This window comes from Ambystoma mexicanum, chromosome 3q (genome assembly GCF_040938575.1).
Source record: "Ambystoma mexicanum isolate Mex_15411 chromosome 3q, UKY_AmexF1_1, whole genome shotgun sequence".
In the NCBI taxonomy this organism is placed as follows: Eukaryota; Metazoa; Chordata; class Amphibia; order Caudata; family Ambystomatidae; genus Ambystoma; species Ambystoma mexicanum.
In genome coordinates this window covers 748,155,811-748,173,531 of record NC_090926.1, presented here as the reverse complement: position 1 = coordinate 748,173,531, position 17,721 = coordinate 748,155,811, and the positions used below count along the sequence as shown (strand labels likewise).

Here is a 17,721-nt window from a genome sequence, read left to right as displayed (position 1 = left end):
GTGTCATCCAATCAGTAATCTGATCATCAGTACTGTGCATATTCATATTATTTCAGCTGTCTATAAGAACCATGTTTACAATACATGAAATGTATTCAAGTAAAGAATGTATTATAAATATTTGTTTCAACAAATACTTGTATGTATAGATACATATCTACAAAAAATACCAGTAATACTAGGACAGCATAACTATATGTGCAATCATCTATTGAAACGTTCACTTTCAATAACGTGTATTCAATAAAGAAACCCTGCTACATGTTCTCTTTGATTCCTTAAAAATCATTATTCATTACTATGATCAAATCATGTGACCGGAACAATACTGTCTAAATTCTGAACCTCACAATAGATTGTTGCACATATAAAGTGATGGTGTCATAATATTATTGGTACATTTTGTTTTGTAGATATCAGTTTACTTCATCCACTAGTCTTGTCATTCTTTATAGAGGTCATGATATAGAGTACATTGACTTGGAGTAATCGGACTCTCATCTCATTTTCGGTGATGGTGAAAACAAAGGTGATTTATTAGTTTGCAAGACAGACAGAAACCTATGAGATAACCTGTTCCCTCCTAACTAACACAACCTGCTCCCTGGATCCGATTCCTTTATAGAGCTCATGACTAGAACTGGCATGCTATGCCAACCTCCCGCATTAAACAAGTTCTGGTTTACCTGACACTGTTTCAGGGCACTTCCGGTCCTCCCTTTAGGCGAGGGGCATAGGTCTCCACCTCCATGACAAAATCTGGCTTCTATGAATGGCTTATTTTCCAATCCAGCCTGTGCCTGTGTGATCCACTGGCCTTGCCCCAGTCCCCTTAAATGGTGAAAGGGTTCATGGTCAGCAGTTTTGGTGCACACATGCAGTCCAATCTATCCCTGACATTTATTGTCCTCAGCCAACAGGGAAAAGGGTTGCCCTAAAAAGTCGCTAAAAAGAACGAAACCTAATATGCTAAGGGCAGTGGTCCAGACTGAATCATTCGGGAAAGAGGGCAAAATAGGGCTTTGGGGAGATATTCCTGAAAAAGAAAAAAACACCCCTCCTCCAGAAACCTTGTTTATTTATTGAATGTTTCTGGTGACTATTCGCTTTCACAATTGATATATCTATGTTGTAGATTCAAATGGTGTTATAGTGCAATCGATGCAGCTATGCCACGAGTTCATCCGTTACCATAGGAAATAGATGTGTTTATGCTGTGGAAAGGGCTGTAGCAGACTAATAGATGCGCCTATGCTATGGATTTGATTGGTGTGACAGTGCTGTTGTTGATGTAGCTGTGCTATTTTTTATTTTATTTTTATTTAATATACATACAACAAAGGAGGTTTTGTATATACAACATATAAAAACATACAGAATATAAAAACATAACAAAATAACATGACGTAAACACAATTCAAGCAACACGTCGTCTGACATCTTTTAACATCTAATATCAGATCACTCTCTGTGTGACATTACTCACTAACATTAAGTAGGATAAATATTACATAATACCAGGTCGTCCGTTATAAAGGAAAATATTTAAAACAACCGTTCTGATAGTTGATTTAAAATTTCTATACACTTCCAATAAAACTTTGTTAGAAAATATATAAAATTAATATCATTTCTCTCTATAAACAAATTCCAACATGATAAAATATTGCTTCTGTTAAACTGGTTATCATAACACTTTAAAAAGTACATTCTTATTCCATTTAAACTTTCACATTAACAGGTGCTTGAGTGTTTCCAACTCAGTTGCCACATAACTGACACCACCTTGCTAAATGTGGTATACCAAGTTGCGCTCCAACTTCTAAGGTTTCACTACAATAAAATTTCATGAGCAAGTATTGCTGTATGATGAAAAGCCCGGATATATTTTGGAACAGCCTTGCCTTGTATTGCTATGGATTCAACCGGCAGTAGCAGATAAGTGATGCAGTTATCAGGCCTCAAAATGTGCTGCCACTAGCCATTATCTTGTGATAATTGACTCCGGGTGAATAAGCAAGTGTGTGCTTTGTGTACGTCAATAATTGAGGGAGTGTCGTGTTTTAAAAAAAATAAAAACAAAAGAGAATTATAATTCCTGGCTAGCAACTTCCACCTTCAAATTTTATTCCATTATTCCCTATGAAGTTGTGCTGTGGTTTTAAAAAAATGGGAAAATGGGTACAACCAAAATAGATGTATATATACATACATTTTTTCTCTCTCTCTCTCTCTCTCTCTCTCTCTCTCTCTCTCTCTCTCTCTCTCTCTCTCTCTCTCTCTCTCTCCTTCCTCTCCCCCACCCCCTGCCCCCTCTGGTCCGACACACTCCGCTGGACACACGTTGGATGTTCTCATCTCCTCAGACATCCCCCTCTCTGCTTTCCTCTAACCTGACACGCTATGTCCCTCAGGCAAAGCCCACCCCAGCACTGCCACCTACTTTCTCTGTAATTCGGCCCATGAAGCATGTCAGTGGATGCCTTTGCCTCTAGTTACTCTGCTCCTCCTACTCCTGCGACTGACTCACACTCTGACACAACCCTCTCTAACCTGAATCTTCTATCTCCAAAGCTCTGGACATCCTTACCCCTGTCATGAGAATCCATCTGAAGCCTACCTCCAAGTGCAACTCTTGGTATGGCTCCGACGTTGCCACCCTGAAACGCAAGTGGAGGGCTTTCAAACTGGCCTGCCGCCTGCTCCAAAGGCAATGCAGACTCTCAGTCCTGTCCAAGAAGAGAGTCCACAACCAAGCCCGCGTCTCAGTGGCCTCTAACAACACGGTCAAACTCTTTAAAATCTTCAAGGAGCTGGCCAATCCATCTGCAGTTTCCACCTCTTCTGTTCCCTCCCAGGACCTCTGTACGGCTCTGGCTTCTCACTTCACCACTAAAACTCAGGACATCCGCCCCCCTCTCTTCCTCCTTTCTCCTCTTTTTCTCTGACATCTGATGATGTTTCTAGACAAATCTGATCTATGAAAGTGGTATCCAAACGGGTGCTCCCCAGCTCCTCCAGAACCACCAAGGACCACATGGACACCCTGGCTCCAGCCTTGGCTGATTTCTGCAGTCACTCTTTCGCCACTGGAACTTTCCCCTCTCTCCTCAAGCACCCCCTCCTTAAAATGCCTTCTGCCGATCCTATCTGTCTGGCAAACTATCGCCCGATCTCTATCACTCCTTTCTTGGGCAATTTCCTAGAAAACCTGGTCATCTCCCAGCTTACTCTCCATACTGAATCTGTTGGTTGTCTCCATGACCATCAGTCTAGCTTCAGAGCAGCCAGAGGCACGGAAACTGCTCTCCTGAACACCTATGAAGATCTGCTCTCTAATCTTGATTCCAGCCTTCTTCTCTCATCATCCTCCTTGACCTTTCCTCTGCTTTTGACACGGTCCATCACGCCATCCTGATCAATCAACTCTGTGAGAACCTGGGCATCATGGATCAGGCCCTGGAGTGGTTTACCTTTTTTCTCCTGGACTGACCCTCCCAAGTTCCAACATGGGTGCTTTCTCTCCACCACCTCGCTTTCTCCACTTGTGGTGTTCCCCAGGGCTCTATCCTTTCACCCTGGATCTTCAATGTCTACTTGGCCCTTTTGACCCACCTGATCTCTACCCTCTTCTCTAACTTTTAGTGTTATGCGGATGACACGCGGCTCTCTTTCAGGCTCCCCTCAGCCTCCTCTCCTCTCTCTCACTCTCATTCCTGACTGTCCACGATTCAGGATTGGTGCGCCTCCAACGATCTCTGCCTTAATGCCAGTAGACAGAGATCCTTCTCATTGGGACCCCTGCTCCCGCTTTCCCTCTCTCTGGCCGCCCTCTTCCTTCACCTTCATGTGAGGCAAAAAACCATGGTGTTATCTTCAACTCCACTCTCTCCTTCTCTCCTCACATCACACACCTTGCCAAGAAGGCCCACTACCAGCTGCACCTCCTCAGAGGTAGTCTTCCTTTTATCACTTTTCCCCAAGAAGCTAACTGTCTCCAGATCCCTGGTTCTCTCTAGGCTGGATACTGCAAAAGCCTCTTTCTCAATCTGCCTTCCTCTACTCTCCGCCCTCTGCAATTAATCCGGAATAGGACTGCAAGACTTATCCTTGGCCTCAAGCCCCGGGACTGTATCTCTCCAGCCTTGAAATCTCTCCACTGGCTCCCGGTGGTTGCATGGATCAAGTTCAAGACCCTCTGCATCGGCCACGCGGCTTTCTGGGGCCGGGGTACCGCACTACATAAAACATTCTCTTCCAAAATACCTTTCTTCTTGAGCCCTTCACTCAGCCTCCTCCAACTGTCTGAGGGTAAGACACTTCTCCAGGCAGAGAGTGGGGGGTAGATCTCTCTCCTCTGCAGGTGCCTCCCTCTGGAATGGCCTCCTGGCCCCTCTCAAACTTGAGCCGGACCACCTGAAGTTCTGGAAGCGGCTTCCTTTTCTCCTCTACTTAATCTCCCTCCCCTGCTAAGCTACCCATCTGCTGCGCCGTCAGTCCCCTCTGCACTGCATCTGGGCCTACTGCGCACTTAGGGCATGTAACTGTAACCCATACATCCCCCTGCCTTCTTGCACTTAACCACAGTTCTGCTGCCATGGCTGCACGCACTCAGAGCATTGCTGCCCAGATTGCACTTCCCTCTCCTTGGCATTTACCCCTCTCCCTTCCCCCTGCACTTTGCGTTGGTGCACTTGCACTATCTGAATGACACAAGGCATAGTAAGATCGTTTGTCTTGTCCTCCCTCTGTCTTCCCTCCCTTGTCCCGCCTAGAAACACTTGTGTACAGGCGCGTTATACATTACATAATAACATATCATATACAAATGGTATGTTGTTAACACGCTAAGTTAATCTAGTTATGTAGACAGAATTGCTGCCATGTTAGCAGATTTAGTATATCAGAGGGAAATGGAGACCCTTGATGATTGTAACTAGACTAATTGGTTTCTGGTCAACTAGCTTTAACTGTATTTTCGCACTTGCTTCTACGTGCACCTTGTTTCTAATTTGAACTGTATAACTGTATTTTCCTGCAACCAAGTTCTTAAGTATCCTTGTATTGTCTGTGCCCAGCTACCCTTTGGGTTTGGTTTTGCGCTATACCAAATAAACAAATAAACAAACAAACAAAAAGGTGTAGATTCACCATACCTGGATGTAGATTTTTCTGTAGCAGGAACAGGAGCAGGCAAACAGAAAGCAACCTTAACGTTTGCTCTTCACTGCCTGGCCCAGGTGTTTTTCCTAAGTATGAGTTCCAGGTTAGATGACCCGTTCAATCTGCTAGTCGAAGGCTGGAGGTAAGAGGAGGGAGAAATGAGCTGGGGGAAAGAAAATGGAGGAGGGAGTGTGCTGAAGTTCACTCTCAGTTGGGAATGTTTACCCGTGCAGAGGCAAGATCAGCAGACCCCGTCAGACAGGTCAGCAGGATCCAGGGTTATCAGGACAAATAGCTGTATGATGTTGTGAAATATAGTTAATTGTTTTACAGGATCAGACTTCGATATTGCGAACAAACTCTGATTGGGGACCCAAGCTCAGCTCAGTTTAGGAATAAGGCACAGGCACAGAGAAGAAGAACGCACAGGACAGCATAGACGTCAGATTCTGAAAATAATAGAATACACATAATTAGTTGAAAGTTAAAAACTAAAAGCTGTAGATATGTACTAATGACATTCTACCCAACACATACCACTAAGAAATAAACCAAAAAGGATTCCATGAACATCTTATCAAAGCGACTAAAATGGTTCCCTTCCCCTGGTGAAACATTCCAGTCTTAAGCTGACTTAACAGCATTCTCTTGCAATAGGGTCTGGTTTACTAGATACAGTTAGACCTGGAGAGTGACTCTTCTTCTGGTCTCTCTGGAAGAGTTTTGGAGACTGTTTCTTGATAGTCCTTTGTACAAGTTTAGAAATCTCTTTACTTCCTCCCAAAGATTGGCAAATAGCAGAGTTAAGGCTTTCTCAACTCTTATTATTGCTGGCCCTTTGTCAGGTCTTTGAATATTTACCAAATACACTTGGACCAGGAGAATGACTCCCTTCTCCAGGTCTATTTGAAAGCGTTTTGGAGACTATCCCCAGATAGTCATTTGCACACGTCTTCAGAGGTCTTCTTACTTCCTCCCAAGGATTTGTGAGCAACAGGGTGTTTTATCCACTCTTCTTATTGCGGGCACTCTGTCGGGGCTTTTAATGTCTTGAGTATTGGAGAAATTACTCCTCGACAGTTCTTTGTCTGTTGGCATCTTTCACATATGTTGCGTTTCCCACTCTGACAAGGGAGTTCATTCCCAAGACACTCATTCATGCTTTTCGTGTCACCACTGTAATGAGGGAGTTCACGCCCAAAGAATACTTGACACTTGGTTCTCTGGGTATCATTACTGTGATGAGCGAGATCACTCCTGAGGAACATTTGAATCTTGGTTCTACCCGGCTTTCTATCCATTACCTGTATCTTCACTGGGCAGTGTTACCGGTACTTACCGGGGTCTCAGGTCGCTTTTGGTTCTGTACCCGGTCAGCACATATTCCTGTGTATTCCTCCTCTTTGGTCTGTGCGGCTCAACAGAGCCGTTGCTTCGGCAGTCTCTGCGTGTTTTATTGGCCTGGCCACAGCTGGATTTTTCTTGCTTCGGTAGTGAGTTGGGTTTACTGTGGCTCACGTAGTTCTTTTCATTTTCTTTTTCCAAAACCGACTGAGGCTTCGGGCAGCGGCGGTTTGAATTTCTAGGGACCTGCAGGATGGACGCCAGCTTCCCTCGCTGCTCTTCCTGCTTCAGAGCACATTTAGTCCTTCCTCTCTTTGCTTTATATTGCTGGGGCCGCCACAGAGTAGCATCAATGTTTGTCGTCAATGCCTCTAAAGTTATCTTGATGCCTCCTACTGGCCTCCTCGTCACAGTTCTTTGGTAAACTCTTCTACTGTTGTTCTGTATGTTTCTTTGGCTCTTCTTTGTCGCAGTCCTATCTGGTCTTCCAGATGAGGTTCTAGAGACTTTGCAATAACTCACAGTAGTAGTTTCAGGTTGGGAGGGAGGAGGAGTTAATAGGGCCATGGTTTTGGGGAATAAGGGTTTAGGGAAGTCTTTCATTCTCTCCAGACGATCTCACAGCACCTATCCACATGCTAGTTCGATATGGGTAGCTAGTAGGAACTTGGTCGCCCCTAAACTGTGAGTGCAGGAGACTCCTTATGTGTCCAGCTAGTCTGAATTTGTGTCGTGGGGATAGCATTCGTATGGCAGAGGTGTTGTGCAATGTGTCTTATAAGTGCTGTGAAAGATGCGTGCGGATGGGTGGCCTTGCCATCGGCTATCTAGCATGAGCATGGAGTGCGATATGTACCCATATGTTAAGACTGGTTTCTAGGTTTCGTAGATGTACCTTTGATTCTATCCCATGGTCAGTGAGGATGCTGCGGCTGGTGATGTCAAAGGCTGCCGAGAGGGCGACGGTGATGCACATGGCTTTGAAAGTGCAGAAATTCAAAAGCCGTGAGCAAGAGGACATAGTTCCACGGGCAGTGGAAATCATTTTCCATGGCACGCTACCGCCAATGTGTGTGTGGCCTGTGACGATTCACTGGTTCTCGTCACTTCCCCCAGTGGGGAGCCCTTCCCTATGGGGCTAGGGAGGTGAGGATGCTACCCAATAGTCCCCCTAAGGGGGTAAAAAGTAGGAGGATCTCATAGGGAGAGACTCTCCTCATGGGGGGGGGTAAGGATTCCCATACCCTGAAATGGTCTGTTCTTTCTTGGTTCTTCTTTTGCCGTGCTGGGTGGGGAAGGTCCTTCTTTGTCTTTTGTCTGAAGATGACCTGCATTTCAAGCCATCCCACGACGAGCTGTGACCTTCATGGGCTGCAAACCGCCAATACCCTGGCACCAGTGGCCAGTGTGCAGTGCATCGTCTTACGGAGAGTGAACCCTCCTGAAATTTTGGTGAACTCTTTCTGGATCCCCAGAGGCAAGATTCCGCTCCTTGAAGTCACCTCACCCGAGAGATGGGCCGAGAGAATACGTTGAGTCGACCGGGCTGTAACCATTCTTCATTGGTGCTTTGAAAAGGGCACAAAAACCATAGAACCACAAAGAATCCTATGTCTGAAGTCTCTCCACTCAACTGCAGCTGCAAAGATCCATTCATTGTCCCTTCTCCAGTCTGCCCAAGAATCCTTTGACTGGATCTGCTGCTGCTGTATCACGGAAGCTTCATGCTGCAACTTCTTATTCATGCTGAAGGTAATGTGAGACTCCTGGTTGAACTTACCTAAGGTTGCTCTGCTGCTACTGTGATGCTGAGGTGGTAATTCCTATGTTTGGGAGTTTGCCCATACACGTTTGCCCAGGCCTAACGCGAGCTTGCCCATACACGTTTGCCCAGGCCTAACGCCTGTGCGCCTATAGGGAGCCTTCTACGAAAACCCTGAACCCTTTTCCCCAACCAAGATTTGTAGTTACTTGCTACAAGTCTTCTTCTGGAACTCTCGACATTCTACAGTTTGTGCCTTATATATTTTGCTCTCCAGTCTGACTCTGAGACTCTCATAACAAGATAGGGAGGGACTTCTAAAGCCTAAGGCCTCTGTGAATGTAATGCTAGTCTCACCTGCTCTGTGTTGGTCTTGATTCATTCATTCTTCCTTGAACCAGTGATTCCAAAGTATTATTTGCCAAGTGCTTTACTTACCTCAAATTGCTCCCAGCTATTCTACCAGTGTGAAACAAGTTATTTTACTTACCAATATTATCAGTTTGATTGTTGGTTGATGAGTACTTTTTCTAACCTAAATAAACTTTCACTTATCTGAATTCCAAATTAATGTTTAGCATTAAATTGAGTTACCTCTCCAAAAGCCTTACTGTATGTATGTATACATGTTTTCCTTTACTTACCTTAATTGAAAAGTGAACTTAACGCTGCCTAGTATGTTTTATAAATAATTATATTTAAATATAACTGCAAGTGGCTTCTTGACTGCCTGTATGCTCAAAGGTTTTTGTACTCTTTATAATCTCTCCTAAAATAATCCTTGCTGCTCAGCCATAGCTACCAAACCTTTTGGGTAGTTCATACCTATACTAAGATTTGGAGCCCTGTACACTGAAAGGAGAGTCTTCTATTGTCCTACCTTAGGTGGACTTTAGTAAAACTCCCTAACAGTAGGGATGGCTTAGGTGGTTTGGACAGAGAATGGTGTTTTTGTTTTTGACTTGCATCCTCACTAGCACCCGAGTTATTCTGTGTTGAGGTAGGGAAATCTCATCTAGAAACAGGGAGAGAATAGGTTCTTTTCTTTGTTTTGAATAAAAGCCTATAGCCAAAATAACGCCTTGTCAGCCTCCTTACTCCATCTCGCTACAGGCCGTATTGGCTTTTTCAAGTTCGAACCCTGTCTGTCCCAAATAGCCTGGTGCCATGGATATTGCATGATGAATCTTGCTTTGAGAATCCCTGAAAAAAGTAGTTTAAAGGATGTAAAACGAATAAACGCAAGTTTCCAAATACGAAATAGTGGGAATATCAGGTATCTCTGTGCAGAAGTGTAAATAAAGTTAATAAAATATATTACGTTCAGGCTGAAGCAAATACCCAGGTATCACCCACTGCGGATCGCTGATACTACAGATCACGTACGAGCTAGAATGGTGGTGTTAGATAAAATGGGGTTTTACAGTAGGCTGACACAAACTAGTTCATGCAAATGGGCAATGTTAATGGGTTGTGAAAAAAAATGAAATTGGGAAAGGCAGCTAAAATAGGGAAGTGTGGCTGAATTAAAATGGTATTAGGAGGGAAACAGTAAAATGGGGATTTGATTAAAAATGGGGTCTGTAATGGGATGTTCCAAATTGGATACTCTGATGGGTTGAAGGTGTAATATTGCAACATTCTGGTATCCAGTCGAAATATCTGAAACATAACCGAGTGGTAAATTCCAGAGTGGACAAAAACGCTGAAAAACACAGCGACCATTATTTAAATAAATAAAGAGTAGTGGAGTAAGGCGGTTAAAATTGGTTGGGATGTGTTTGGGGTGGCATTTTTAAGGGTTCAAAGATGGGGGGGCATCGGGGAGGAACACACAAATAAAAAAAAAAAAAGATATCTGGTGTTTTCTGTATTTTTTCCACAATGAAATTTACCACTCTCTGTAATTGTTTTCGGCAAGATCACATATAACCAAGATTCTTGCTTCATGTATTTCCATTTGTTCTATTCTGTCTTCAGTGTTGTTTCTTTCTCTTTCTGCCACAGGAGGAGGAGACCTTGTCCTTCATCAAAGACAGCCTAGACAAAAGTGACCAGTTGACTAAAAACATGGTAAATCCAGTCCAGCTTGTGGTAACTTGTTCCCCACCTTCTAATGCTCCTTCCCCAAGAGATGTCTGGGGCTTTTTAGATGAGTCTTGCTGATTGCTGAATTGGATCATGTACTCGTTGATTGACCTTTCTTTTTACTCCTAAATTTGTACTTCCTTGATATATTTTATTTGTATCGCTCCCATACACAAATGTTTCAGAGCGTGACCAGGCAAGGGAGGGGAACAATGGAGGATACAACAGAGATCTTGCTAGGCCCAGAGACATTGAGAATGCGCAAGTGCAGGGGAGAGGGAAGGGGGAAAGTGCAACGGAGAGGGGAGGAGTGGAAAGTGCTGAGCAAGGGATAAAAAAAAACAAGTGGTAGTACAGCCAGCAAGGTGGCAAGTGCACGGTTTAAGGCACAGACAAAGGGTGTCTGATAAGTGCAGGTAGAGGGACTGTAGGGGTACAATTACTGACCAAAGTGCAAGGATATCCAGGGGGCAGTGCGGGTGTGTGGCTGGGTGGGCAGGGACATGGGCCCGAAATCAGAGGGTAACCAGGTGCACACTGACGAATCAGACAGATCCACAGGGGAGAGGAAGAGCGAAGGCAGAAGCAAAGAGGAAGGTCTTGAGGTGCTTCCGGAACCGGAGATGGTTCTCCTCAAGTGTCAGAGTGGAAGGGAGGCTGTTGCGGAAGGAGGCCCCAGCCGAGGAAAGGGATCTACCCCAACTTGTTGCTTGGTGAAGCGACTGACCATGAGGGAGTTGGCGGTGGAGGAGTGAAGGGCTCAAGTGGGAAGGTATTTAAGGAGGGAGAGTTGAAGGTATTTTGGACCCAGGCCCCAGAAAGCCTTTTGGACAATGCAAAGGGTTTTGAATGTAATTCTGTCAGCCTCTGGGAGCCAACAAAGAGATTTCAGGGCTGGAGAGATAAGATCCCAGGGCTTGAGGCCAAGGACAAGTCTCACAGTCTTGTTCTGAATGAGTTGCAGAGGGCTGAGAGTAGAAACAGGCAGATTTAGAAAGCTTCTGGGGGAAGGAGAGGAAAAGAAGAATACCTCTGAGGAGGTGCAGTTGGTAGTTTGACTCCTTAGAGACATCAGAGATGTGTGGGGAAAAGGGAAGCGTGGAGTCGAGGATGACCCTGAGATTCTTGGCCTCAAAGGTGGTAGCAAGAAGAGGGCCAAGGGAGGCCGGCCAGAGAGTGACAGGAAAGAAGGGTGCAGGTGTGCCGATGAGGAGAATCTTCATCTTACTGGCATTAAGGCAGAGATCATTGATGGCACACCACTCCTGGATAGCAGACAGACAGTCGGAGATGAGAGAAGGAGAAGAGGTGGCAGAGGGAAGCCTGAAAACGAGCTGAGTTGAAGCAGGGAGCAGCAATGCGTTGGGCAAGGGGTGCCAGGTATTGGTTAAACAGCCAGGGAGAGTGGTTAGACCCCTGGGGAACACTGCAGGTAGAGAGTGAGATAGAGGAAAAGAAGGACCCAAGTTGGACCTGGGAGGGTTGATCAGAGAGGAAAGAGGTCAGCCAGGCCAGGGCCTGATTAGTGATACCCAGGTTATCACAGAAACGGTTGACCTGGCATGATTGAGTAGGATGAGGACAGAAGGGATGTTCGAGTCAAGGTTGGAGAGTAGGTCTTCACGGATGTTCAGGAGAGCTATTTCCATGCTTCGGGTAGCTCTAAAGCCAGACTGATGGTCATGGAGACAACCAACAGAATCTGTGTGAAGATTAAGCGGGGAGATTTTCCAGGAGTTTGCCCAGGAATGGAGTGATGGAAATCGGGCGATAGTTAGCCGGGCATGAGGGGTCAGCTGTGGGTTTCTTGAGAAGATGGTGTACAAGAGAGTGCTTCAGAGAGGAGGGGAGGGGAGGGGAAGGCAAGGCTCCAGAGGTGAAGGAGAGCTTCCAGAAGATGACCAGAGAAGAAGCAAGGGTGTCAATGTGGCCTTCATGGTTTTAGACAAATGGGGAAGAACCTGTTTTGACGAGACTTTCATAGATCGGACTTGTCTAGAAACCTTGTCAGGGGAGAAAAGAGGAAACGAAGAGAAGGAGGGAGGGGGTGGATGCAGGAGGGCCAGAGTTAGCAGATAGAGAAGGGGGAAGGGGGGGCCAAGACGAGAGGTTGGACCGGATGTCCTGGGTTTTTTAGGTGAAATGAGCGTCAAGGTCCATGTAAAGGGCCTGAGAGGCGACAGGAGAGGTAGAGCAGTAGCAGGGTTGGCCAGCTTCTTGCAGATTTTAAAAGTTCCGCTGAGTTGTTAGATGCCGCAGAGATGCGGGATTGGATGTGGGCTCTCTTCTTAGTTCCGACAAGGAGCCGGTGTTGCCTTTGGAGCAGGCGGCAGGCCAGTTTGTCAGAGGATGTACAAGAAGCCCACCATTTCCTCTCAGCCACCCTACATTTGTGCTTAAGGGTAGCTAGCTCGGAGTCGTACCAAGAGTTGCACTTGGCTTTGGGCTTCAAGCGGATTTTCATGACAGTGGCAAGAACATCCAGCTTATCAGAGATAGAAGAGTAGAGCATGGAAAGGGCTGTGTCAAGATGCGAGTCCGCCAGAGGAGGAGGCGGAGGGGAGAGAAAGTGGCGGCGAAAGCTTCAACTGACACACATTTCATAAGTCGGTTAACCGAGAAGGTAAGTGGCAGTGTTTGGAGTTGGCTTGGCCTGAGGGGTAGAGAGGGAGAGATGGGAGGAAAGGAGGGAGTGATCACTCCAGGAGAGATGATTGGTCAGAGGGATAGAGAGGAGGAGCTCACAGGAGATCAAAACATCCAGCATGTGCCCTGCAGAGTGAGGCCAGAGTGGAGAATAGAAAGAGAGAGTGAGAGAATCGCAGAGGTCTTGAAAGAGTCCAGAGGAGGAACAGGGAGCATCCAGATGAATATTGAGGTCACCAAGAAGGATGGGTTGATTGGTTGAGGCCAGGAGGGAGGAGGAGAGGTTCCCCCCCACTCAGAGAGGAAGGAGGTGATCTGACCAGGTGGCTGATAGATAGTAGCCACAGTAAGAAAGTGGCCAGGAGAGAGGTGGATGTGGGTGCGGAGAGGATCTTGTACCCGACAGGGAGGAGAGTGTCAAAGCTTGTGACGGAGCTGGCTGTGAACCATGTCTCGGTGAGACAGCGAACATCGAGGTCAAGTTCTTCCAGGAGGCAGCAGATGTCTGAGGAGTTTTTGACAGCTGAGCGAGAGTTGAGAGTGGCAATATGGAGAAGGTTGCCATCCTTGAAGGACTTCCGGGGATGGGTACAGATACGAGGTACACCCTGCAAAGGTGAAGGAGGTGTAGACCGAGCACGAGGCGAGGCAGGAGAGGAAGGAGGAGAGGGCAAGGAAGCCAAGAGGGGGTGAGGGGGATGCAAGGAAGCCGAGGACGGGCGAGGGGGGGGGGACAGCAGGAGATGAAAGGTAATGTATGAGGCGTGGGAAGCGTCTGTCAAAGAGGAGGTTGGCCTGAGGGCCCTGGACAAAGACGGTAGACATAAATGATGACCTGAGTCGAAGTGGGGCCAGCAGGGATCATATGAAGAGTCCATAGATCTGGTGAAGGAACAACAAGGAGGATGCCGGTGAGGGTCTGTCTGGAGGAATCGTTGGTATAAGTGTCAGCGATTGGGAGACCAGGGTTAGAAAACAAGATATCCTTTTTGAGCTTCTTCCTGCCAGACTTAATGAGAAGGGAAGGATAGTCAATGATCAAATAGTTAGAGAAGATAGGAGAAACAGAGAGCGCCATGGGTGAGGTAGAGAGAGAGAGAAGGGTGGGGGGGGGCCAAGGGGAGGGGTCAGGATAGGTAGCAGTAGGTGAAAACACAGCTGAATTCAAATTCTCAGGGCAATCAAAGGGTGTACGCTTGGGAGTAAGAAGGTATCAGTAGTCCAGGTGAAACTGAAGCGTGTGGGAGCAACAACATGATTGCTCAAATGAGGAGGTGAAAGAAAATCCCCTACAGCGGACAGGCAGCAGACGGGGGTCTTTGTGCGGGCCTTTGTTGTTGGTGCTGGCTCACGCCTCCTGGTGTACCTGGTTGGCCAAAGAGGAAGTTGGTGGCCAATCCGAGGGGGCTACTCTGAATGTAGAGGAAGGAGCCACCTCTTGGTGAAATAGGAGCAGCCATCTTGAAGAGTGACGAAATCAGGCAAAGCCCACAAAAACCAATGGGCAACTAGATTTAAATTTCTGCTCAGGGGGTGCGCAAGCAAGAGCAACACATCCACGAACTGCGTGAGCATCTAGGGGAGGATCCAAAAATTAACGGGCTGTGTCACGCACACGGTGGAAAAACAAACAAAAGTGAGCAAAAGGCAGATTTCGGGCCCCGATAATTTCAGGAAATGCAGGCAAAGGTGGCAAGCCACAAATTCAAGCCGAGCTGGCTTACATTCAAGGGGGGAGATGGTAGAGGGGTAGGATGCAGCACACTGATCAGCTGCCCGTCATGGAGAACAAATACAAATAATATCTTGCTTAATTTCCTTTTGATCTTTGAGTTAATGTGACTCTGCGTCGTCCGAAAACATCGCAGGGCAGCAGCAGTTGCCACGACACCCCTTTCCAGGTAGTATCTTTCCATCAAATTATGCAAATGGAAAATACTTGTAAATGCTCCTAGTTTCAAGCAAAAGAGAATACATTCAGCCTGTGTGAATTCACTTATTTATAAGGCTCTTTTATTAGCAATTGCACTGTGAATCTGAGGAATGTGGTCCTTCAAAAGGAGCTAGTCTAAGGACATTATCATAGGACTGATGTCCTAAGTGAGTTTTTGTGCTTGAGTTGGTGTGGTGACCTGCATCTAGATTAATCATGTCTTTGAAAGAGAAACGGCGGAACTCGGGAAATACCTCTGTGCAGTTTGTAGTGAAAAGGCCTATGACTGGGGTAACAATTCTGAAATGTTTCAGTGATAAAGGGCATGTTTTCGTTTTTTGGAGCACATAGAGCTGATAGTTTTCCTGTTTTTGTTGGATATTTTAGTTGAACAAACCTATTAAACCAAAATAAACTCTTCCATTAACTAACTTGCAGCCACCTTGCAAGTGTGTATGTGTTCAGAGGTGTAGAATGATGCCAGTGTTTCATTTGCACACTTGTGCATTGGCAGCAAGAGACATTTCCGTGTACATCATTTCACAATAATCTCTTACCAGTGACTATCTTTTTATAGTCAGTAATAATAATAATGCTGTTATATAAAGTGCCTTGTGCAGGATTATTTCTGCTTCTAAATGCTGTATTTATTTGTTCTTAATTACCAACGTTGGAAAAATGAAGGGCAGAGTCTGCCCTTCCCATAGTTCGAACCTGTGACTGCAGATTGCACACGTCTGGGGTGAAAGTTGACCCGTTGCGCTTTCTGTCTAGTCATTAAGAGCCACCTAGCGCGACAGTGCACATTACTTTTGTGGTCTGCAGACGGTAGCTCCAGAGCAAGGCTTTCTGTGTTTAAAGAAGGGCACCTATTGTCTCCAGGAAGATGTTTAATCAAAGCACAAATGCATTTCTCATTGCAGTCATTTTTTGTCCAGAAAGAGGCACTTCCTTTTGTGAACATTCTTTTGACATTAATTTAAAGGCACGTCTCAGCATGTAATCTGGCACGTAAGTGGCTCCTCCCGGCATCAGTAGTGAGGACTCTGGGCGCTATATGCTGGTTAGTGCAAGCTCTGCCATTTGCCACTGGCTCATGTATCTTAAGCTTTGATGGCCTAAATTCTCTGTCCCCATAAACCTCACTCCTGCTCCCTCACAGGTTGTTTCTTCCCTCCTACTTTTAAGTGTTCGCAGTCCTTCTTTGCACAGGGAGTGACTGCTGTTAAGTGAAAGTTTGCTTGCTACTATATTAAAGCTTGTGATTATTTCAGGTTTCCAGCACTAACTGCATCTTTTGGTTGGCTGTACCTTCTGATCTGTTGCTTCTTGTAAAGTCCCTGGGTATGAGACCTGATTCTCCAGCCTCATTTCTTAAACAGTGCTGAAAAGCCATATTTGTCCTATGTGCCCTTTATAAGCTGACTGTCTCACTGTGTACTCCACTTACCAACGGCTGTGAGTTGTGACTACGTCTAGCAGAGCAGCCATTTTAACTCCCTGACTTCATCTCCTCCCTAGGTCTCCATCCTCTCTTCTTTTGAGAGTCGCCTAATGAAGCTAGAGAACTCGATCATCCCTGTACACAAGCAGACCGAGAACCTCCAGAGGTTGCAGGAGAATGTGGACAAGACCTTGTCCTGCCTGGACCATGTGATCAGCTATTACCATGTAGCCAGTGACACAGAGAAGATCATAAAGGAAGGGTGAGGATCATGTACACTCAGTCTGCCGCCAAAACAGCCTTCTTGCTTCTCATCCGCTGTTTATAGAGATATTTGAAATAAATTAATACAAATCTGGAAGAGTTGAAAGAGAGGTGGCAGCTATAAATCTTAGCAGTCCAGCGAAAATGTCTTTATTTATAATGAGTAAACTCTAGGTAGTGGTACAAGACATTGGTGAGGCGTGTATCTGAATTGCAGTGACCCATTCTAAAGGTCTCACAAATGTAGCACTTTGACCTTGTGTATTTTAAAGGCTGAATCTAAAGACATTTTCTGGGGGGAGAATGAGACAGAATGTATTTCTGGATGCCCTACCTGGAGTGATGTGTACATTTACATACTCCGGACCTTAATTAAAGGATTCGCTCCCACATGGGAGAAAAATTCAAGTTGCAAGGTACTAGTCTGCCATAAAAAAAGTCACTTGCCACCTCAATGCTATTCATACACACAGCACACCATTTCTTACTCGCCAAGAGTCAAATATCACTAGTCAATGGCTGGTGGAGAGTGCACATTTTGTGCCCCGACTTCCAGATGTATCCAGTTTCTTGACCCTCGTCTAGAACTATTGTGTAGTTATGATATGATAGGTTATTTATAACACGCTTAATACCCAGAGGTTTCTAAGCGCGGACCCGGGGATCGAACCTGTGTTGCTCCGTATCGTCTGGCTTCCAAGACGAGCACGTTGCCCCTGAGCTATGCTCCTGTGCCATCCATCAATGTTTGAGTCCATATCTTGAGGTCCCATCCCCAATGGGATAACGATAGATGAAAGACAGTAGACCACTTTTTATATGGCGCCTGGTTTGCTACTGAAATTCCATAAAGAGAGACCTACACCTCTTTTGTCTTGAATGGAAAAAGGAGAGTGTAGATGTGATAAACACGTAATACACTCTTGTGTCTATACGTAGTTGTTAGGCAGAAACCTGTGCAGTTCCCTTAGGGACCACTGCAAAATATTTAAGACTACAGGTGTTAGCAGTAAACCCACTTGGTAGCAGTCTGTACCACCCAGATTGACCTGGTAGCTGTGGCTGAGCAGTCAGACC

The 17,721-nt window shown here is 45.8% G+C and overlaps 1 protein-coding gene across 9 annotated transcripts in view; it reads left to right on the top strand.

The window, feature by feature from the left end:
• EXOC7 (exocyst complex component 7) overlaps positions 1-17,721 on the top strand; it is a 704,768-nt gene that overhangs the window by 46,342 nt on the left and 640,705 nt on the right. For all 9 annotated transcript variants that reach the window (XM_069654713.1, XM_069654709.1, XM_069654707.1 and 6 more), the window contains exons 2-3: positions 10,277-10,342; positions 16,458-16,642. In XM_069654713.1, coding sequence (XP_069510814.1) covers positions 10,277-10,342; positions 16,458-16,642 — 251 coding nt within the window. The remainder of the gene's footprint in view (positions 1-10,276; positions 10,343-16,457; positions 16,643-17,721) is intronic.